The sequence below is a fragment of the Coregonus clupeaformis genome, chromosome 40, assembly GCF_020615455.1.
Source record: "Coregonus clupeaformis isolate EN_2021a chromosome 40, ASM2061545v1, whole genome shotgun sequence".
Classification (NCBI taxonomy): Eukaryota; Metazoa; Chordata; class Actinopteri; order Salmoniformes; family Salmonidae; genus Coregonus; species Coregonus clupeaformis.
Genome location: NC_059231.1, coordinates 18265217 through 18289701, shown reverse-complemented (window position 1 = coordinate 18289701; position 24485 = coordinate 18265217). Strand labels below are relative to the sequence as shown.

The following is a 24485-nucleotide window of genomic DNA, read 5'->3' as shown; positions in this document are numbered from 1 at the left end:
GGTGTCCTGTGTGAATTTAAGTATGCTCCCTCTAATTCTTCACCGGACGTGCTACCTTGTACCAGACCTGCTGTTTTCAACTCTCTCTTTCTCTATTTCAACCTCTAAATGCCCGGCTATAAAAAGCCAAGTGACATTTACTCCTAATGTACTGACCTGTTGCAACCTCTACAACCACTGTGATTATTATTTGACCATGCTGGTCATCTATGAACGTTTGAACATCTTGGAGAAAAATCTGGTCTGAATGGCCATGTACTGTACTCCGCCCGGCACAGCCAGAAGGCACTGGCCACCCCTCAGAGCCTGGTTCCTCTCTAGGTTTCTTCCCAGGTTTCTGCCTTTCTAGGGAGTTTTTCCTAGCCACCGTGCTTCTACATCTGCATTGCTTGCTGTTTGGGGTTTTAGGCTGGGTTTCTGTATAGCACTTTGTGATGTAAAAAGGGCTTTATAAATACATTTGATTGATTTATTGATTGACTATTGGGCTGGGTTAGATAGCTCAGTAGTAGGGAGTGGCAATCACAAGGGTTTTGTTTGCCCTGTGCAGCATCCACATGACCGTATCTGCTGCTCAGAGCTGGATCACTTACACAGTCTCTCCCCCTCATGTTGTCTACAACACATTTTCACGGTTTTTCATCATTTTTCTTCTGTTCATTCTGTAAAGAGATGAATAATGCTGCTGAGTTGGGCCAGAAGATTTCCCCCAGCCAAACTGAGGTCTCATGGGGTTTCCCTGTAATAGCTGGAGTTTATCCCGTTGACCTCCAGAGTACTATTATGTAGTTATGTAGTTATATGGTCAGGGGTCAATGCAGCTTCACGTAGCTTTTAATACACCTTCCTGTTTAGAGCAGAAAAAACAGATCAACCTCTTCTGGGTCTCTGGGTTCTCTTGTCTCCCATCTCCTCACCTCTATTGATCTCTCTCTGTGTGTACTTTCATCACATCTCTTTGTCCATCAGTACCAACTCTCTCTCTCTCTCTCTCTCTCTCTCTCTCTCTCTCTCTCTCTCTCTCTCTCTCTCTCTCTCTCAATTCAATTCAAAGTGCTTTATTGGCATGGGAAACATATGTTTACATTGCCAAAGGACGTGATTTAGATAATAAACAAAAGTTAAATAAACATAAATATGGATTGTATTTACAATGGTGTTTGTTCTTCACTGGTTGCCCTTTTCTTGTGGCAATAGGTCACACATCTTGCTGCTGTGATGGCACACTGTGGTATTTCACCTAATAGATATGGGAGTTTATCAAAATTGGATTTGTTTTAAAATTCTTTGTGGGTCTGTGTAATAAGAGGGAAATATATTTCTCTAATATGGTCATACATTTGGCAGGAGGTTAGGAAGTGCAGCTCAGTTTCCACCTCATTTTGTGGGCAGTGTGCACATAGCCTGTCTTCTCTTGAGAGCCAGGTCTGCCTACGGTGGCCTCTCTCAATAGCAAGGCTATGCTCACTGAGTCTGTACATAGTCAAAACTTTCCTTAAGTTTGGGTCAGTCACAGTGGTCAGGTATTCTGCCATTGCGTAATCGCTGTTTAGGGCCAAATGGCATTCCAATTTTCTCAGATGTTTGGTTCATTCTTTCCAATGTTTCAAGTAATTATGTTTTTGTTTTCTCATGATTTGGTTGGGTCTAATTGTGTTGCTGTCCTTGGGCTCTGTGGGGTCTGTTTGTGTTTGTGAACAGAGCCAGCTGGCTGAGGGGACTCTTCTCTAGGTTTATCTCTCTGTAGGTGATGGCTTTGTTATGGAAGATTTGTGAATTGCTTCCTTTTAGGTGGTTGTAGAATTTAACGGCTCTTTTCTAGATTTTGATAATTAGCGGGTATCTGCCTAATTCTGCTCTGCATGCATTATTTGGTGTTTTACGTTGTACACAGAGGATATCTTTGCAGAATTCAACAATACTCTCTCTCTCTCTCTCTCTCTCTCTCTATTTCACCCCGATTTAAGTTATTTGGACAGTAGACAAACACAATGACCATTTATGGGAATGTGGTAACGGGGGATAATTTTGGCTTGTACGTCAAATCTCACACGGAGATGAAAGTCTGTGTCATTTAACGGAATGAGTTGTGGAGGGGATTGAAGTAGGCTACTGTAAACGTTCTCTATCACGCCATTTATTGAAAATTCTATTTTCTCTCTCTTCTTCTATCCCTCCACACCTCTCCTCTCCCTCTGTCAATCTCCTTCCATCTCTTCCCCCCCTCTTCAGATATTGTCCAACGTCCTGATCTTCTCCTGTACTAACATTGTCGGGGTGTGTACCCACTACCCAGCTGAGGGCTCCCAGAGACAAGCCTTCCAGGAGACCAGGGAGTGCATCCAGGCTCGCCTCCACTCACAGAGGGAGAATCAGCAGCAGGTAAGGCCCATCGTGGGACCGTGGAGGAACCACAGGCAGTAAATGACTTAAAAAAGGCTTTCTAAATACAGTTAATTGATTAAATGAAATGCATATATTTCCTAAAAACCTAGTAGCCAAGGTCTGAGTTTCCGTAAGTAACCTTTGGCTTCTGCTCCCTATAGACCAGGGATGGGCAACTCCAGCCTTGTTCATAATCAGATTCATGCCTAACATGAGTAGCTACTAGCAGGTGGCATATGCCTTGTTAGTCACCCATCATAAGGGCTATCTTCACAGTAACTAGATGAATGGCAACAGTAGGGCTGTGGCGGTCATAAAATTTTGTCAGCCGGCGATTGTGAAGTAAATAACTGTCGGTCTCACGGTAATTTACCGTTAATTAATATAAACACATTTAGCATCTCCTGGCTTCCACGCATAGCCTTCTGTGACGAGGTGTGAATGAAGGAGTCAGGCGCAGGAGTTTATTCCGTTTACATAAATCAAACGCCCGAAGCGTCAAACGAAACTATTACAAGGGAAAACATCCACCTTGGCATAAATACAGTGAATAGTAGCTCAACCGAGCTACACGCTCTCACAACAAACAATCACTCACAAAGACAAGGGGAACAGAGGGAACACTAATACACATACTAATTAGGGGAATGAGCACCAGGTGTGTGTGATTGACAAGACATGACAAGTGGAGTGATGAGAATGGGATCGGCAGTAGCTAGTACTCCGGTGACGACGAACGCCGAAACCTACCCGAACCAGTAGGGGGGGCAGCCTCGGCGGAAGTCGTGACAGTACCCCCCCCGATGCGCGGCTCGAGCAGTGCGCCGACCCCGGCCTCGGGGACAGCCAGGAGGACGCGGAGCAGGGCGAGTCGGATGGCGACGGTGGAAATCCCTCAACAGGGAGGGATCGAGGATGTCCCGCCTTGGGACCCAGCACCGTTCCTCCGGACCGTACCCCTCCCACTCCACGAGATACTGAAGGCCCCCCACCCGATGCCTCGAATCCAGGATGGAACGGACCGAGTACGCCGGGGCCCCCTCAATGTCCAGAGGAGGTGGAAGAACCTCCCGCACCTCAGACTCCTGGAGCGGACCAGCTACCACCGGCCTGAGGAGAGACACATGAAACGAGGGGTTAATACGGTAATCAGGGGGGAGTAACAATCTGTATGTCACCTCGTTTATTCTCCTCAGGACTTTAAACGGCCTCACAAACCGCGGGCTCAGCTTCCGGCAGGGCAGGCGGAGGGGCAGATTCCGGGTCGAGAGCCAGACCTGATCCCCTGGTATGAACACCGGGGCCTCCCTGCGGTGGCGGTCAGCGTTGGCCTTCTGATGACGCACGGCGCGCTGGAGGCGAACGTGGGCAGCGTCCCATGTCTCCTCTGCACCCACCGAAACCAGTCATCCACCGCAGGAGCCTCGGTCTAGCTCTGGTGCCACGGTGCCAGGACCGGTTGGTAACCTAAAACACATTGGAAGGGTGTTAGGTTAGTGGAGGAGTGGCGGAGAGAGTTCTGAGCATATTCTGCCCATGGCAGGAACACCGACCACTTCCCTGGCCGGTCCTGACAGTAGATCCGCAGGAACCTACCCACATCTTGATTCACCCTTTCCACCTGCCCATTACTCTCGGGGTGAAATCCAGAGGTCAGGCTGACCGAGACCCCCAGACGTTCCATGAACGCCTTCCAGACTCTATACGTGAACTGGGGACCTCGGTCGGACACTATATCCTCTGGTACCCCGTAGTTCCAGAAGACGTGAGTAAACAGAGCCTCCGCAGTATGTAGGGCCGTGGGGAGACCGGCCAGAGGAAGGAGGTGGCAGGACTTTGAAAAGCGGTCCACAACGACCAGGATAGTGGTGTTACCTTGGGAGGGGGGAAGATCAGTGAGAAAATCAATACTCTGGTGAGACCATGGTCGTTGTGGAACTGGTAAAGGTTGTAGCTTACCCGCTGGGAGGTGCCAAGGTGCCTTACTATGGGCGCACACTGAGCATGAGGAAACATACACCCTCACGTCCTTAGCCAAGGTAGGCCACCAGTACTTCTCAGTCAGGCAGCGCATTGTACGACCGATACCTGGATGACGTGTGTGCTCACTAGATCAGACGATCATGGATAAGCGCAGGCACGTACTGCAGCCCAGCTGGACACTGCGGTGGAGATGGATCTGTGCGTAATGCCTGCGCTATATCTGCGTCCATCGCCCATACTACCGGCGCCACAATGCATGAGGCCGGGAGTATGGGGATGTTGTCTCTGGGCCTCTCCTCTGTGTCATACAGCCGAGACAGTACGTCTGCCTTCACATTCTTCATACCCGGAATGTATGAGAGTTTGAAATCAATCCGGGTGAAGAAGAGGGCCCACCTGGCCTGGCGAGGATTCAGACTCCTCGCTGCCCGAATGTACTCCAGGTTACGGTGGTCTGTCCAGACGAGGAAAGGGTGTTTCGCCCCTTCGAGCCAATGTCTCCACACCGTCAAAACTCGGACAACAGCCAGCAGCTCCCGATCACCAACGCCGTAGTTCTGCTCCACCGAGGTGAGCTTCTTAGAAAAGAAGGCACAGGGGCGGAGCTTGGGTGGCGTGCCCGAGTGTTGGGATGAGACAGCTCCTATCCCTACCTCGGACGCATCCACCTTCACTACGAACGGTAGTGATGGATCGGGGTGAGCCAGTACCGGGGCTGAGGTGAACAGACCCCGCAATCTACTGAAGGCCAAATCAGCCTCAGCAGACCAGCGGAGCCGGGACGGCCCACCCTTCAACAAGGAGGAAATGGGAGCTGCGACCTTGCCAAAGCCCTGAATAAACCTTCGATAGTAGTTGGCAAAGCCAAGGAAGCGTTGCACCTCCTTTACTGTGGTTGGAGTCGGCCAATTACGCACGGCTGCAATGCGGTCTCCCTCCATCTCCACACCTGTGGTGGTAATGCGATATCCGAGGAAGGAGATTGACTGCTGGAAAAACTCACACTTCTCTGCCTTTTCCAGCAGTCGGACCAGTACCTTGCGAACCAGGGACACATGCTCGCCGTGCGTAGCGGAATACACCCGGATGTCATCGATGTAGACCACCACACCGCGCCCAAGCATGTCCCGAAACACCTCGTTCACAAAGGACTGGAAAACAGATGGAGCATTCATCAAACCGTAGGGCATCACCAGGTATTCATAATGCCCCGAGGTTGTGCTGAATGCTGTTTTCCACTCATCCCCTTCCCGAATATGCACCAGGTTGTAGGCACTCCTGAGGTCTAATTTGGTGAAGAAGCGGGCCCCATGCATTGACTCAATCACTGAAGAAATTAGGGGAAGAGGATAACTAAATCGTACCGTCACATTATTCAGTGGTCGATAATCAATGTACGGGCGTAAACCGCCATCTTTCTTCTTCACAAAGAAGAAACTTGAGGAGGCAGGTGAAGTGGAGGGACTCGGTGACGTATGTTTCCATAGCCTCCATTTCAGCCTGCGACAGGGGATACACATGACTCCTGGGAGGTACAGCATCTACCCGAAGGTTTATCGCGCAATACCCCTCCCGATGAGGTGGTAATTTAGTCGCTTGCGTCTTGGAAAACGCAAGTGCCAGATCATGGTATTCGGGGGAAATGCGCATGGTGGGGGTACCGTCTGGACTTTCCACCGTGGTCGCACCAACGGAAACACCTAGACACCTACCCGACACTCACCGACCACCCCGTAAGAACCCGCTGCGGCCATGAGAAATTGGGGTTGTGAAGGGCTAACCACGGGATACCCAAGACTACAGGGTAAGCAGGAGACTCAATAATCATAAAGGTGATCTGCTCAACATGCGTCTTCTGCGTAATCATGGTGACTGGTACCGTAACTTCCTTAACCAACCCGGACCCTAATGGTCGACTATCAAGTGCTCTGATGGGGAGTGGAATGGTTAAGGGAACCAATGAAATGCCTTGACGGAGTGCAAATGCCCTGTCCATAAAATTCCCAGCTGCGCCTGAATCGACTAGCGCCTTACACTGGGAACCTACCAAGTGATCGGGAAAGGAGATAAAGTACAGTGCGCCACAAAGGGCTCTGAACACGTTTGGGTGTTCGTTACCTGGGGTGATGCGTGAGTACCCTGCCTACCGCCTCCAGACCCAAAAGAACGTTGACTGCGACGAGAGGTGGATTGTCCCTTCGTGCCACCAGAGTGGCACTGTCGCTGTCCTCCTGGGCTCTCTCGACCGGCGGCTACCCCCAGCTCCATCTGCTCGGGTCAGAGTCGTCCGGAGTGGGAACGGGCAGACCCCTACCAGGACATCCTCTGGCTGCTAGCAGATTGTCCAGCCGGATGGCCATGTCCACCAGTTGGGAGAACGATAGCATGGCATCCCGGCAGGCTAGCTCCCGTCGGACGTCCTCCCTTAGGTCCGATCCGATCTGCCTTAGGTGGCACCGGAAATGGTCGATCAGGGCCCGCTCGTTCCACCCGGACCCCGCTACCAGCATCCAAAACTCCAGCGCGTAGTCCTGAGCGGTCCTCGTCCCCTGCCTCAGATGAACCAGTCATTCGCCCGCCAAGCAAACTCCCCGTAGTCCTCCAACGCGATACCTCCCTCGTTCCACACCGCGTTGGCCCACTCCAGGGCTCTCCCACAAAGGCAGGAAACGAGGACGGATACCTTCTCCCGCTCCCGGGGCTCCGGCCTGATGCTGGAGAAATACAACTCCAGTTGGAGTAGGAATGCCTTACATCGCGCTGCCGTCCCATCAAACGCCGGTGGCCGGGATATCTGGATCACTCCAGGGGCTGGGGTGTAGGTGGCTGGATCCGGTTGACCAGCTGGTCTCGATAGATCAGATCCTCTCCTCTCCAGGCGTTCTACCACCTGAAGAACCCGATCCATCGCTTCCCCCAAGCTGGCCAACATTGAGGAATGCTCCTGGACCCTTGCCACAACTCCAGGCATGCAGTCTTCTCCTGCTGACTCCATATCAGATCGGGTGAGTGATTCTGTGACGAGGTGTGAATGAAGGAGTCTGGCGCAGGTGGTAAAATACCGAAGTCCAGAATTTATTTCGTTTACATAAATCAAACGGCCAAAGCGTCAAACGAAACTATTACAAGGTAAAACATCCACCTTGGCATAAACAAAGTGAATAGTAGCTCAACCGAGCTACACGCTCTCACAACAAACAATCACTCACAAAGACAAGGGGAACAGAGGGAACACTATTACACATACTAATTAGGGGAATGAGCACCAGGTGTGTGTGATTGACAAGACATGATAGTGGATTGATGAGAATGGGATCGGCAGTAGCTAGTACTCCGGTGACGACCAACGCCGAAGCCTGCCCGAACCAGGAGGGGGGGCAGCCTCGGCGGAAGTCGTGACACCTACAAGCCACTGATGCAGATCTTTGGAACGTCTACATTTTAAAAAGTATAATAAATCCATGTAATATAGCCTACATCATCACAATAAAGCCATTATTTATTTTAAATAGGTCTAAAGCAACATGATATGAAGAAAATGTAATCTATTTCAGAAAAACAGAATAGCATACTCTGAATTGTCCTTATGTTAGGCCCTGATCTGGCTATGCCATATGGCTTTGGGCTACACTAGTTAATTTAACAGACAAGATTTGCTTAGAATTCCATGACATTATTTTATATTATTTTATAGTATGAAGAATACAATTGAACAAAGCTGAATAAAATAGAAAGGATATTTTCTCCAAACGATTTGAGGGATTGCGCACTTGCGGCTATTCTGTGTTGAGAAGCTAACAAAGAAACAGGTACTCCTATATGCTTAATTTAGAGTTATTTATGTAACTTTAGTTGTGATACAAATTTTGGGCTATATGTTTAGATTTTTAATACATTCTAAGGCTGCATAAAGCGACTCTAATGATGATTTGAAAAAAGTTGCATGAAAGACATGAGCTCTGCTTTGGATTTCCCGGCTGCATCCCCTTTGTGTGGCCGTAATGCCCCCTAAAAAAATCCATGTATTTTGCAGCCAGTGACAGGCGTGCCGAAGCACATCTCACCACTCCCTCTCACATGGCTCTCAGTCACGTGATCGGTTCTTTCTCACAGGCTACAAGTGAAGACAGACACATCGGGGAGGCAACTGCGCGCGCCTTTATCCAATTCCGAGGTGCATATTGAAGATATTGGAAGAACTGTCCACATTTACTTTTCATCAGCCAACAAGATGAGTAGGCCTAACGAACAGCAAAAGCACTAGCCTATGTCAATCTACTATACCCCATAGTACAAAAGTTGACCTACGCTATTCTGTGTGAGAAATAAATATTCCAAACATAGTCTGGGACAGTTGTGGGATGCCATAGATCCCAAATTAATACAACCACTAGCATCAAAAAAACTGTTTTAAGCAATGAGCAATTTGGGCTGGGTCAGGCCAGAGCACTTTGTCGACATCACAAACAATATTGTCCCTCCTGAGGCAACAGGGGAAGAAGCCTCTTGTGTGCCGTATCCAGCCCTGACATGATTCCTCACCTATATCACCACAGGCTAAATCCATGGCTTGCACATACAGTGGGGGAAAAAGTATTTAGTCAGCCACCAATTGTGCAAGTTCTCCCACTTAAAAAGATGAGAGAGGCCTGTAATTTTCATCATAGGTACACGTCAACTATGACAGACAAATTGAGAAAAAAAATCCAGAAAATCACATTGTAGGATTTTTTATGAATTTATTTGCAAATTATGGTGGAAAATAAGTATTTGGTCACCTACAAACAAGCAAGATTTCTGGCTCTCACAGACCTGTAACTTCTTCTTTAAGAGGCTCCTCTGTCCTCCACTCGCTACCTGTATTAATGGCACCTGTTTGAACTTGTTATCAGTATAAAAGACACCTGTCCACAACCTCAAACAGTCACACTCCAAACTCCACTATGGCCAAGACCAAAGAGCTGTCAAAGGACACCAGAAACAAAATTGTAGACCTGCACCAGGCTGGGAAGACTGAATCTGCAATAGGTAAGCAGCTTGGTTTGAAGAAATCAACTGTGGGAGCAATTATTAGGAAATGGAAAACATACAAGACCACTGATAATCTCCCTCGATCTGGGGCTCCACGCAAGATCTCACCCTGTGGGGTCAAAATGATCACAAGAACGGTGAGCAAAATCCCAGAACCACACGGGGGGACCTAGTGAATGACCTGCAGAGAGCTGGGACCAAAGTAACAAAGCCTACCATCAGTAACACACTACGCCGCCAGGGACTCAAATCCTGCAGTGCCAGACGTGTCCCCCTGCTTAAGCCAGTACATGTCCAGGCCCGTCTGAAGTTTGCATTTGGATGATCCAGAAGAGGATTGGGAGAATGTCATATGGTCAGATGAAACCAAAATAGAACTTTTTGGTAAAAACTCAACTCGTCGTGTTTGGAGGACAAAGAATGCTGAGTTGCATCCAAAGAACACCATACCTACTGTGAAGCATGGGGGTGGAAACATCATGCTTTGGGGCTGTTTTTTCTGCAAAGGGACCAGGACGACTGATCCGTGTAAAGGAAAGAATGAATGGGGCCATGTATCGTGAGATTTTGAGTGAAAACCTCCTTCCATCAGCAAGGGCATTGAAGATGAAACGTGGCTGGGTCTTTCAGCATGACAATGATCCCAAACACACCGCCGGGCAACGAAGGAGTGGCTTCGTAGAAGCATTTCAAGGTCCTGGAGTGGCCTAGCCAGTCTCCAGATCTCAACCCCATAGAAAATCTTTGGAGGGGAGTTGAAAGTCCGTGTTTCCCAGCGACAGCCCCAAAACATCACTGCTCTAGAGGAGATCTGCATGGAGGAATGGGCCAAAATACCAGCAACAGTGTGTGAAAACCTTGTGAAGACTTACAGAAGACGTTTGACCTGTGTCATTGCCAACAAAGGGTATATAACAAAGTATTGAGAAACTTTTGTTATTGACCAAATAATTATTTTCCACCATAATTTGCAAATAAATTCATAATAAATCCTACAATGTGATTTTCTGGAGAAAAAAAATCTCAATTTGTCTGTCATAGTTGACGTGTACCTATGATGAAAATTACAGGCCTCTCTCATCTTTTTAAGTGGGAGAACTTGCACAATTGGTGGCTGACTAAATACTTTTTTTCCCCACTGTAGTATGTATGTGTTAGTACTGTAGACAATCCGGATTACAGTAAATGTTTCTGAATGTACACTTACTTGCACATACTGAGCTCGCAGTTCTTTCACCCTTGGTGAGTTGCACTCAAAAGGTACTCTGTATACTTGTTTAATTCGCATCCTGTTACGATGGAAGACACGGTCAATTGTGGAAATGCTCACACTGTCGATTCCCTGGAAGTGTGTGTTGTCTTGTATCACTCGTTCCTGGATTTCTCTGAGTCGTATTGCATTATCTTGAAGGACCATGCCAACTATAACGGCCTCTTGCTCCCGAGTGAATATAGCTGTCCTTCCACCTGCATGTGGCAGCCTTGCAATTCTACAAAAAGTAGTTGTGCAGTTACAAAACATATTCATGCAGTACAATACATACAGTGATTCACTTTACAAATGTCTATTGAAACAGCTGCATATAGTGTAGTACAGCAAATTTGCAATTACAAAAATACAGTAGTATACTGTACCTGTTCTCTTCTCTGAATGTCCTTACTATGGTGGACACAGAAAATCGGCTCAAATTGGGTTGCATTCTAAGTCCTACTTCCCTCATTGTCAGTCCATGGACAAGAACATGGTCTATGACTGTTGCTCAAATTTAATCAGATATTTCCACTCTTTGTCTTCCTCTTCCTCTTCGTCCTCCTCTTCCTCTTTCTTGCCCTCCTCCTCCTCTTCCTCCTCATCGCCCACCTCGCATACGCACTCGTCCTCATCCTCTCACATTGTTTCTTCTATCCATTCTCAGACTTTCTCCTTCCCACCTTCAACAACCTGTTTGCTCTCTGAACTGGCTTATATTGATTGTGTCGCATCATTTGAAACAGGTTAAATCAATGACATGTGTTCTCTATTTGTATTTGATTGTTGCCACTTGTGTTTACCAGTATGGATGACATGTGCATTAGAGTGCAGAATGTGTTTTGAGAATGAGAATGTGTTTAGAGTTTTGCTGAAAAGTCTAAGTGAGATCTACAAATTGTGTTTTACCATGTGAAATGGTTTAAGGTATTAACAACAGACTGCATAATTAGCTAAATGAGTCCAGGCAACTGAGAACTTTGTTCAGCCAATGGGTTTTAGTGTTTTAGCAATTGAGAAAAACTGTAATAGATGACATCACTCTGTTTTCTCAAGCAATTGCATAGCCTATAGAAATGTTGCGCAACATGAGCTCATGGGCTCTCATGAAGTGTTAGATTAGATTTTCGATCACATTTGCGTTGATGTCAGAGTGATAAGAGAGACAATAGAGTGCTGAGTACCAGGCAGTTAGCAAGTTTGGTAGGCTACTAATGACCAACAGCAGCATCAGAGCTTGGAGAAACCTAATTACCGTGACTAAATAGTCATGTGGAATTTGACTGTCGTCATGACTCGTGACCGCCGGTGTGGCGGTAATTCGGTCACTGTAACAGCCCTAGGTGACAGTAATAATGACTTCAGCACTCCAAGCCACTAAGCAGAGAGAGAGAGAGAGAGAGAGAGAGAGAGAGAGGGAGAGTCTTAACCAGCAGCTAATTGGCTAGGATTGACAGGAAGTGAGAGGAGTGCGTGTGTGGGGTTGGTGGCCTATCTTAGCCCCTCGGTAACATCCACCCACCCACGGCTGCTGCTGTGGCATAAACAGAACAGGTGCTTTGTCCCAAATGGCACCCTATTCCATATATAGTGTACACATTTTTACCAGAGCCATGTATATATAGGGAATAGAGTGCCATTTGGGATGCAACCAAGGAGATGACATCAAGGGCTGGCCCACACTCTTCGGCCTGTGATGACATCTCTCAGCAGATAGGGTCACTGTGCCGTGGGTGTCATGGCAATAGAGAGATGGAGGGAGGGGGCGAGCAGCCATGCGTTCGAGTGCTCAATTACCCAGGTCTTCCCCTGTGGGATAGGCCAAAATCAACACCTCTCCATTTCTCTGTCTCACTGTCTGTCTCGTGTACTGACTCTAATGAACTGAATCTCTGTCTTTTTCTCTCTCTCTCTCCCTCTCCCCTGCCTCTCTCTCTCTCCCTCTCCCCTGCCTCTCTCTCTCCCCCTCCCCTGCCTCTCTCTCTCTCCCTCTCCCCTGCCTCTCTCTCTCCCCCTCCCCTGCCTCTCTCTCTCTCCCTCTCCCCTGCCTCTCTCTCTCTCCCTCTCCCATGCCTCTCTCTCTCCCCCTCTCCCATGCCTCTCTCTCTTTCCCTCTCCCCTGCCCCTCTCTCTCTCTCTCTCTGATTTTCTCTAATTTCTCTCTTGCTGTCATCCCTCTCTCCCCCCTCGTCTCTCTCGCTCTCTCTCTCTCTCTCTCTCTCCTCCCTCCATCCATCCCTCTCTCTCTCTCTCTCTCTCTCTCATTCTCTCTCTCTGCAGGAGCGTCTCCTGCTCTCCGTGCTTCCCCGTCACGTTGCCATGGAGATGAAAGCTGACATTAACGCCAAGCAGGAAGACATGATGTTTCACAAGATCTACATCCAGAAGCACGACAACGTCAGGTACCAGTCACCACTGATGTCATCAGGGAGAGGGGGGGACACATGCAATCAATGCCATGCTGCAAAGCTATGTCCAGGTCTTTCCCTTCACCAATTACAGTAACATGCTACTTTTATCAGCATTACCTAGCCTCTGAGGACAGCTATACATGCTATCCGTGGTAGTGGTAGTGTCTGTCTGGGGCTTGACTGCAGTGCAGTTGTAGTGGGCGTGGCCAATGGTGCGGTTTTATAGGCCCTCCGCTTGGCCGCGGAGACAAAATATTGCTGTTTTAAAGGTAATTTCCTGCAATTCTACAAATGTTGCTATGGGGCAGAGACAACATTTTATAGTTTTAAAGCTAGTTTTCTGTAATTCTACACATTTTGTCATTCGGCTGAGAGAAAAATTGCAGTTTCAAAGCAAATTTCCTGTTATTCTACACATTTTGCCATGGCTTATGCTATCTGAGTGACTCAAACATAACTAATTCAATGGGGGCCCCATGACATTACATTTTTGGCATTTTTGATTCTCTCTGACTGTCTGGTTTTTATTCTGGTGTTTGTTAGTTCTCAAAGATTATCTTATTTAAAAATAAATAGCTCCATTATCTTTTCTACATACTTTATATCTGGGTTTAGTCGTTTAAGTTGACACTGAAAATGTTTTACCATCAGAAAAAAAATGGTGATTTTTTGTTTTTTGCAGTTGTGGCCCCGATTTAGTAGCGGCAGTGCGCCCCTGCTAAATGCATATAGGGGAAACACTGCATTCAAATCAAATCAAATCAAATTGTATTTGCCACATGTGCCGAATACAACAGGTGTAGACATTACCGTGAAATGCTTACTTACAGCCCTTAACCAACAATGCATTTATTTCTTAATAAAAAATAAAAATAAAACAACAACAACAAAAAAGTGTTGAGAAAAAAAGAGCAGAAGTAAAATAAAATAACAGTAGGGAGGCTATATACAGGGGGGTACTGGTGCAGAGTCAATGTGCGGGGGCACCTGCTAGTTGAGGTAGTTGAGGTAATATGTACATGTGGGTAGAGTTAAAGTGACTATGCATAAATAATGAACAGAGTAGCAGCAGCATAAAAAGATGGGGTGGGGGTGCAAATAGTCCGTATGGAAGGAAAGTTCAGGCACAGTGCATGTGACGCTTGCTGTTTTTGTGAAGAATTAAACATCGAGAACACACAGGCAGATGCACACATAAATCCATATAGCACTAATATTTATCTCTAAAAGTCTTTCACACAACCTCACATTTTAAAATGGGTCACACTGTAGAAAAAGCTAACAATGACGATGGTTATGATGACGATGCTTTAAATGACAATGCTTTAGATGACGATGGCTGATGATGAAGATGCTGTGTGACGAAGAAGTATTTATATTTGTGTATTTCGGGGTGATTCCGTCCCTGTTTTTAGCTGACTCAATGGGGGTCGGGGTTTACTGGCCGCTAGGCTAAGCTAAGCTTGGCTGACTCTGCGGCTAATACCCTGCTAACGGGAGGGAGGCCTGGTGTAGCGAGCCGCTAACAGCGCCCGGCTGCCCTCAGTAATTGGGGCTCCGCTGAGCAGCAGACAGACAACAGGAAAAGAGGGAGACAGCTCCTGGCAGATAGAGAGAGAGAGAGAGAGAGAGAGGGCTCTTGGCTGTGGAGAGAGAGATAGAGAGAGGGCTCTTGGCTGTGGAGAGAGAGAGAGATAGAGAGAGGGCTCTTGGCTGTGGAGAGAGAGAGAGATAGAGAGAGGGCTCTTGGCTGTGGAGAGAGAGAGAGAGAGATAGAGAGAGGGCTCTTGGCTATGGAGAGAGAGAGATAGAGGGCGCTTGGCTGTGGAGAGAGAGCGAAATGGAGAGAGGGCTCTTGGCTGTGGAGAGAGAGAGAGCGAGAGAGAGAGAGAGAGAGAGAGAGAGAGGGCTCTTGGCTGTGGAGAGAGAGAGAGGAGAGAAGTCTGGGGCTGAAAACCTTACTAGTACATTTAGCTATCAGATCCTTGCTTCCTCTGTCATTGAGCATCAAGGACCTTGGATCCTCTCCTTAAATGGGCTTTGAGAGGAATTAAGGAAACAAGGATGGAGGAAGCAATACTTATTTGACGGCTAGTAACATTTTCAGACACTGTGTTTCTCTGTGTGCTCCAGTTGGACAGAGGAGAAAGAGTGGAGGGTGTACTGTACTGTATGTAGCCTAGCACGTGATGTGGGGTTGCTGAGAGAGCAGATAGCATCTTGTCCTGCAGCATGTTGTGTCCCCTGCTCCTCCCGGCTCTGCTCAGCCCAGCCCCCTCTGCTGTTAGTCAGGAGACCTCCCTCCTGCTTTCCTGTTTTTGTCCTCCTCCTCCTCCTCCTCCTCCTCCTCCTCCTCCTCCTCCTCCTCCTCCTCCTCCTCCTCCACTGCCGCCTCCTCCACTGCCTCCTCCTCCTCCTCCTCCTCCACCTCCTCCTCCTCCTCCTCCTCCTCCACTGCCTCCTCCTCCTCCTCCACTGCCTCCTCCTCCTCCTCCACTGCCTCCTCCTCCTCCACTGCCTCCTCCACAGAAGATGCTGCGGAGATCTGTTTCAATGTGCACACTACAGTAGCATACCACTTAATGTGAAGAGAATCCTTTGGATGTTATGCATTCTGGTAGCAAGTGATGTGCGAGTGGACATTGGAACTTAGCCCGGTCTCTCTTCCCAGCTGATGTTGTCACCTGCTGTTGCTTCAGGATATGGGTGATGTTCTTAGCTACGCTGAAAATTCTCCAGTGTTCAAAATTAACAATGAGATTGTTAAATCAACACTGAAAGTGTTGAGTCTGTGGACCCATATAGACACTGGAACAGTGTTAAATTAACACATTGCTTAGTGCAGGGTTTCCCAAATTCGGTCCTCGGGACTCCAAGGGGTGCACATTTTGGTTTTTGCCCTAGTACTACACAGCTGATTCAAATAATCAACTAATCATCAAGCTTCGATCATTTGAATCGGCTGTGTAATGTTAGGGCAAAAAACAAAACCCCTTGGGGTCCTGAGGACCCAGTTTGGGAAATGCTAGCTTAGCCACATAGCTTAGCCTTCCAGCTCGGAAAGGTGGAGGAAAATGTCGGAAGCGGCTGTTCTGTTTGAATCAGATGGAATGTTGCATAGAGATGAGCGCGAGAAGAATTGGATTAGAGTGGCGAATACAAAAGGAAATAAGAGAAGTGAAGTGGTGGTGGAATCTAGTAGATCCAAGCCTCGTTCAGATTTGTTTTGGTTGGAGTAAGGGTTTTGGATTGATGGAGTTACCTGGGAGATCCGTTTGTAGTTTCTATGAAAATTGTGGATGCGTTGGGTAAGGTGGCATCGGTGAGAGTATCTATGGAACAGAAGGAGCGTGCTCTGCGCCTCAAGAAGTGTCACGATCGTTGTAAGAACCGGACCAAGGCGCAGCGTGATAGGCGTACATCTTTTAATGAGTACTTTACATCCACAACAAAACGATACGTGAAGTCTAAAGGTTCTACACCAAAACAAACCTATACAGAACAAGATCCCACAATAAACTAGTGCCAACCGGCTGCCTAAGTATGGTTCCCAATCAGAGACAACGAGAATCAGCTGCCTCTGATTGGGAACCACCCTGGCCAACATAGAAAACACGAACTAGAACGAAACATAGAAAATACATCATAGACACTACACACCCTGGCTCAACATTAAAGAGTCCCCAGAGCCAGGGCGTGACAGTACCCCCCCCCCCCAAAGGCGCGGACTGCGACCGCGCCAACCAAACTCAAGAGGGTAGGGGCCGGGTGGGCATTCCGCCTCGGAGGCGGATCCGGCTCCGGGCGCGACCACCACTCTCTCGCCACCCCCCCGTAGCACCCCTGGTCTGGTCCCGCTGGCCGGAGCTGGACTGGACACCGGTGGAGCGGATAGCTCAGGCTCCAGTGTGGAGCAGCTGACCGGTGCCCGACCAGGCACCGGTGGAACAGGCACGGGCCGTGCCGGACTGACGACGCGCACCACTGGCTTGGTGCGGGGAGCAGGAACGGACCGGGCTGACGACGCGCACTCCTGGCTTGGTGCGGGGAGCAGGAACAGGCCGGACCGGGCTGACGACGCGCACCACTGGCTTGGTGCGGGCAGCAGGAACAGGCCGGACCGGGCTGGCGACGCGCACCACTGGCTTGGCGCGGGAGCAGGAACAGGCCGACCGGGCTGGCGACGCGCACCACTGGCTTGGTGCGGGGAGCAGGAACAGGCCGGACCGGGTGGCGACGCGCACCACTGGCTTGGTGCGGGGAGCAGGAACAGGCCGGACCGGTTGGCGACGCGCACCACTGGCTTGGTGCGGGGAGCAGGAACAGGCCGGACCGGGCTGGCGACGCGCACCACTGGCTTGGTGCGGGGAGCAGGAACAGGCCGGACCGGGCTGGCGACGCGCACCACTGGCTTGGTGCGGGAGCAGAACAGGCCGGACCGAAGCTGGCGACGCGCACCACTGGCTTGGTGCGAGGGGCAGGAACAGGCCGGACCGGGCTGGCGACGCGCACCACAGGCTTGGTGCGAGGACAGGAACAGGCCGGACCGTACTTGGGAACACACACCACTGGCCTTGTGCGGGGATCAGGAACGGGCCGGACCGGACTGGTAACACACCCCAGTACCTCTCGCCGTGCCTCTACACTCTCCTTCCCCCTCATGACCAATGGCCCCCGTAACCTGGCGGCCTCCTCTCCTAGTACGCAAACTCGCCCTGTAGCTGCCTCCAGCAGCCCCGTCGTCCATGCCGTGTGCCCCCCCCCAAAAAATTACTTGGGGTTGCCTCTCGCCTGTCCGACGACAGCACGGTTGGCGCCGAACCTCCTCTCTCGCCAGGGCCTTAACTTTTGCCCATGGCCCTCTGCCCGCGAACATGTCCTCCCAAGACCACCATTCGCCCACCTGGGACATCGCCAACTTCTCCAGTTCCTTACTCGGCGTTTGCTCCTGAACATGCTGCTTGGTCCTTCTTTGGTGGGATCTTCTGTCACGAACGTCATTAGAACCGGACCAAGGCACAGCGTGATAGGCGTACATCTTTTAATGAGTACTTTACATCCACAACAAAACAACAAAACGATACGTGAAGTCTAAAGGTTCTACACCAAAACAAACCTATACAGAACAAGATCCCACAATAAACTAGTGCCAACCGGCTGCCTAAGTATGGTTCCCAATCAGAGACAACGAGAATCAGCTGCCTCTGATTGGGAACCACCCTGGCCAACATAGAAAACACGAACTAGAACGAAACATAGAAAATACAACATAGACACTACACACCCTGGCTCAACATTAAAGAGTCCCCAGAGCCAGGGCGTGACAAGAAGATGTCGGATTGGAATGTGTCGTGTGTGGATCTTCGAAGCAAGGTGCCTATCAAGGGTGTTATCTCTGAGGTGGCGCTAGAGTGAATGCAAAGGATATGCAGTATGTGAAGAACTGGATCAAGTGGTTGGTGCACACCGACTGACCCACATAGTGGATGGAGTGAGGAGGAAGCCCACTCCATCCATTATATTGTTGTTTAAGGAAGAGTCTCTCCCTTCTCACGTGTATTTGGGTTTTATGAGATTCCCTGTGAGAGCCTTCGTGCCCAAACCCATGCAGTGTGATAAATGCAAATTATTTGACCATGTGTCAAGTGTATGTAGACAGGAGGAGTATCGTATGCCAGCTGAGTCTAAGTGCTGCAATTGTGGTGGTGAACATGCGTCCAAATTCCTGAAGTGCCCTGTTATGGTGAAGGAGATGGAGGTGGCAAGAATAAGGCCTTCCAGCATGTCTCCTATCCAGAGGCGGTGAGAAGAGTGGAAGAAAGTTGAAGAAATAGTTGAAGAAATAATGGTAGTAGGAGTAGAGACACCAGAGAATATTCCTTGTCAACAGAGGGATCCTGACATGTTGCATGTTAAGAAGGTGGACTTTGTAGCGTTTATTGCATTGGTTATCAACTGCACAGCACAAACAGAGAGGAAATCGGAAGAAATAGGCATCGTTGTGAGTGCGGCTGAGTGTTTTTCGGGACTCAGGGACTTTACAGCAAAGGCATTACAAGGAATACTGTTAATGAATGCTCCGTTCTCACAGGCCCCTGAGCCTGTGTAGGGATATGATTTGAACTGTTACTAAAGGAGTGGGATGTTTATTTTTATTTTGTATGATGTCTCCCCCTTTCCCGCAATGGAATATCTTTGTTTCATTACCCTGTACAGTAGGTTACGGCAATACACCAATAGGTTGTAGTTGGCCATAAAACCTTAAAGATTAAGAAGAAGCTTAGTTTTTGCAACCCTACCTGCAAGTCACATTATGCTGGCTTGCAAAGTGATGTGTAATTCCTATTGGAATCCAGCCAGAGTTACGATATCCAACCTGCAACCTGCATTCAGAAAGACTGCTAGAGTTAGGAACGTTGTGAGGAGACTACCTAAGACATTTAAACTGAAACAACCATTTCAGTAATGGGTGCAAAAAATCACACTAACTGATTTGATTAGTTTAAAATGTATGTTATTTATCTTTAAGTAGCGTAAGATTAATCAATCAATGTACATGCACAAACATAGATATTGAAACAAACAATTCAAAAAATCAACCTGCAAAAGAGCCTGCTGGGAAATATGATAATGATGGGCATAGTTTTGGTTCAAAGTGATGTGTATGAGTTTCAGGCCCCTGTATTAGGGTAAAACTAGGCCCTCAACTAACACTAACAAATACAGTCATGGGTGGTAACTCTACAATTTACTCAAAAGGCATGGCACTCTGGGACATTTTTGAATAAGGCTTTACACTAAGCAGTGTGTTAATTTAACACTGTTCCAGTGTCTATATGGGTCCAAACACTCAACACTTTCAGTGTTGATTTAACACTCAGTGTTAATTTGTTATTGTTTTTAACACTGGAGAATTTGCTGTGTAGAGCTATTGCTTAGGATATGGGTGATCTACAGCTATTGCTTAGAATCTGGGTGATGTTAGATGTGAATGGCTTAGTTTGTACAGTATATAACAGACTGGCACTACGCTTGACAGAGAGCAGGAAATACAAACTGACAAGCAGCTAAATGTAATAGCTACACATGGGTTTGCTTAGACATGACAGGCTAGAGAGAGAGAGAGAGAGAGAGAGAGAGAGAGAGAGAGAGAGAGAGAGAGAGAGAGAGAGAGAGAGAGAGAGAGAGAGAGAGAGAGAGAGAGAGAGAGAGAGAGAGAGAGAGAGAGAGAGAGAGAGAGAGAGAGAGAGAGAGAGAGAGAGAGAGAGAGAGAGAGAGAGAGAGAGAGAGAGAGAGAGAGAAACAGGCAGAATTGACTGGACATGATCCTGATATGACAGTGGTACTAGAACTGGCTTTAAAATGACAGGAGGAGTGGTAGGAGAACTGTGAAGAGGGGAGGTAGAGAAGGAGTAGAGCGAGAGGGGTATGCAGAGTGAGGTGAAGTGGAGAGAGGCCGAGAAGGAGGGAGGTAGGGAGAGAAGGAGGGAGGTAGGGAGAGAGAGGGGTATGCAGAGCGAGGTGAGGTGAGTGAAGTGGAGCCGGGAAGGAGGGAGGTAGGGAGAGAGAGTGAGGAGGAAGAGAGAGGGTATGCAGAGCGAGGTGAGGTGAGGAAGTGGAGAGAGGCCGGGAAGGAGGGAGGTAGGGAGAGAAGGAGGGAGGTAGGGAGAGAGAGGGGTATGCAGAGCGAGGTGAGGTGAGTGAAGTGGAGAGAGGCCGGGAAGGAGGGAGGTAGGGAGAGAGAGTGGGAGGAGGAAGAGAGAGGGGTATGCAGAGCGAGGTGAGGTGAGTGAAGTGGAGAGAGGCCGGGAAGGAGGGAGGTAGGGAGAGAAGGAGGGAGGTAGGGAGAGAGAGGGGTATGCAGAGCGAGGTGAGGTGAGTGAAGTGGAGAGAGGCCGGGAAGGAGGGAGGTAGGGAGAGAGAGTGGGAGGAGGAAGAGAGAGGGGTATGCAGAGCGAGGTGAGGTGAGTGAAGTGGAGAGAGGCCGGGAAGGAGGGAGGTAGGGAGAGAAGGAGGGAGGTAGGGAGAGAGAGGGGTATGCAGAGCGAGGTGAGGTGAGTGAAGTGGAGAGAGGCCGGGAAGGAGGGAGGTAGGGAGAGAAGGAGGGAGGTAGGGAGAGAGAGTGGGAGGAGGAAGAGAGAGGGGAATGTATGCAGAGTGAGGTGAGTGATGTGGAGAGAGGCAGAGAAGGAGGGAGGTAGGGAGAGAGAGTGGGAGGAGGAAGAGAGAGGGGAATGTATGCAGAGTGAGGTGAGTGAAGTGGAGAGAGGCTGAGAGATAATGAGGGAGAGCCCAACCATCAACAGTGCTGAAGGGTCAAGCTATAGAGATGAAAGGCGGATTGTCTATTACAGTGCCAGGAGGTCCGGGGGAAACGCGGTCAGGGAGCAGGAAGTCTTTCTCTCTCTCTTTCTGCATTCTTTCCCGGGGGGGGGGACGCGGTCCCTGGCTTGGCTGACAAGCAAGCGTTGAGGCAAACTGGAACAAACAACTTCCTGACAACGTATTGCCTTTTGCTCTGTTGCAGCTCTGGTGTCACGTTTCAGCCCAAGCTGTAAAAGGGTTGTTATTCCATCCTGTGCCTTGTTGTTGTTTTACAGAATGAAGGTTTCTCCATCAAAGTACAGATTATACACCACTTGAACTGACTTACAGCAGATTTACTGTAGTGCAAAACACTGAGAGTTGGGACAGTGTACCTACCTCATGTGGTGAAGTGATTGCAGAATGACCAACCATCTGACGTGTTTCTCTCAGTGGTGACGTACTGTTTTTGTGAATGTATTTTTCTTGTGAATGTCTCAAATCAAGGAAATAATTCATACAGTAATTTATAGTACATGTTTTTTTCTAAATAGTAGACAATTAACTTACTTACGTTCTTCTGACATGAAATACCTGCTCAAGGTTAGTATTGAATGATGGACACCCTTGAGTCTCTGAATGCCTTGAGGTCTGATCAGTAACCTACTGTAGGTTACTATGTGATGAATGTCCCTTTAGAGAAAAACATCAACGTTTTAGGATATGCATCCATCCAAGATTTGATGAGTCATCCCCTAGGTACTGATTACATAGATTTTGAATACATGACACAGCTCTCTCTACTCCTTTTTTCTGCCCACCTAACCCCTCCAAACCAGCCCAAATATAAATCTATGGTCCTGCCAAAGGAGAATGGAACATACTGCTTTCTGGGAGATCATATTTGTGGTGCTCTTAATCCGCTGGTTGTGGGAGGCACATGGATTGTATTTGTGTCTAAATATAGCCTCTGTGGCAACCCTGTCCTCAGTTAAAGTACAAGCTGATAATCTATGTTTAAACGGATGTGGTCTGGTCTGGTTCTAATGATCTGCCGTGCCTGTGTCTGTGTCAGCCAGCCAATCCGGGATCACACAGAAAGCAGACCAGGGGGACTGGACATTACAGTATAATCCCCTGACAAAACCTGAACAGAGACAAAAAAAGGAGAGAGTATTCTGTAGCCATCACTTGGTAAACAGAACATTTATCTAAATACAACAGTGGCACCGGTGGAGCTTCCATTTTCAATCAAGGCTCTTGACTCTTGAATGATGAAGAAAAAGACTGATGAGAATGCAGCCTTGTCGTTGTCGTTGTTTATTTGTCTTGGTTCAACCCCCAGAATGAGTATCCACATCCACACAGATCCCAGATCAGTTAGAAGGCAGCATCCCCATCCTCCGCTTCCCATTCCTCCCCCTCTCCTCTCCTCTGCTATGCTCCTATGCTCAATGCCTCTCCACTCCATAGGTAAAGGCAAGTAGTAGCTCCAGCTGAAAGAGACCACAGTCACTGGATTGTCAGGTGTAAGCAATATGTGAGTACCGGCCTACTGGGAGTAGCTCCAGCAATATGTATTGTCCTCAGGCAGGGCAGCTAGTGGTATAGCATGGAGCTGGGCTGTGTGTCCCCAGGCAGGGCAGCTAGTGGTACAGCATGGAGCTGGGCTGTGTGTCCCCAGGCAGGGCAGCTAGTGGTATAGCATGGAGCTGGGCTGTGTGTCCTCAGGCAGGGCTGCTAGTGGTACAGCATGGAGCTGGGCTGTGTGTCCCCAGGCAGGGCAGCTAGTGGTACAGCATGGAGCTGGGCTGTGTGTCCCCAGGCAGGGCAGCTAGTGGTATGGAGCTGGGCTGTGTGTCCCCAGGCAGGGCAGCTAGTGGTACAGCATGGAGATGGGTTGTTTGTCCCCAGGCAGGGCAGCTAGTGGTATGGAGCTGGGCTGTGTGTCCCCCAGGCAGGGCAGCTAGTGGTACAGCATGGAGCTGGGCTGTGTGTCCCCAGGCAGGGCAGCTAGTGGTACAGCATGGAGCTGGGCTGTGTCCCCAGGCAGGGCAGCTAGTGGTACAGCATGGAGCTGGGCTGTGTGTCCCCAGGCAGGGCAGCTAGTGGTACAGCATGGAGCTGGGCTGTGTGTCCCCAGGCAGGGCAGCTAGTGGTATAGCATGGAGCTGGGCTGTGTGTCCCCAGGCAGGGCAGCTAGTGGTACAGCATGGAGCTGGGCTGTGTGTCCCCAGGCAGGGCTGCTAGTGGTACAGCATGGAGCTGGGCTGTGTGTCCCAGGCAGGGCAGCTAGTGGTACAGCATGGAGCTGGGCTGTGTGTCCCCAGGCAGGGCAGCTAGTGGTACAGCATGGAGCTGGGCTGTGTGTCCCCAGGCAGGGCAGCTAGTGGTACAGCATGGAGCTGGGCTGTGTGTCCCCAGGCAGGGCAGCTAGTGGTACAGCATGGAGCTGGGCTGTGTGTCCCCAGGCAGGGCAGCTAGTGGTACAGCATGGAGCTGGGCTGTGTGTCCCCTGTGAGACTCATGTGAGCCTGTGAAGCTGCTATTTTCTTCCTCTCTCTCTCTCTTTCTCTCGCGCTCTCTCTCTGTCTCTCTCTCTCTCTCTGTCTGTCTCGATCACAATTCAATTCAATTTCAATTCAGTAGACTTTATTGACATGGCAAGTTAAATTACTTACATTGTCAAAGTATACTGTACATATAACAACAAATATATGATTGGCTGTAAGATGATTGGCTGTAAGATACTGAGGACTGTGCTGAGTTCAATGTCTGGTTGGCTGTAAGATACTGAGCACTGTGCTGAGTTCAATGTCTGGTTGGCTGTAAGATACTGAGCACTGTGCTGAGTTCAATGTCTGGTTGGCTGTAAGATACTGAGGAGGACAGAGTTCAATCTCTCTGTATGTGAAGAGGGACTTAGTACTGTATTAAGGAAGAATCATTCTGTACTTGCTTGCATGTATGTTTTCTACAGAAGTAACTGGAGCTATCTCTCTCTCTCTCTCTCTCTCTCTCTCTCTCTCTCTCTCTCTCTCTCTCTCTCTCTCTCTCTCTCTCTCTCTCTCTCTCTCTCTCTCTCTCTCTCTCTCTCTCTCTCTCTCTCTCTCTCTCTCTCT

The 24485-nt window shown here is 48.9% G+C and overlaps 1 protein-coding gene across 1 annotated transcript in view; it reads left to right on the top strand.

Moving 5' to 3' along the window:
* The window catches only part of LOC121555154 (adenylate cyclase type 5-like), a 202064-nt gene that overhangs the window by 120424 nt on the left and 57155 nt on the right, over positions 1-24485 (top strand). The window contains exons 2-3 of the mRNA XM_041868962.2: positions 2233-2382; positions 12929-13050. Of these exons, the coding sequence (XP_041724896.1) occupies positions 2233-2382; positions 12929-13050 (272 nt within the window). The remainder of the gene's footprint in view (positions 1-2232; positions 2383-12928; positions 13051-24485) is intronic.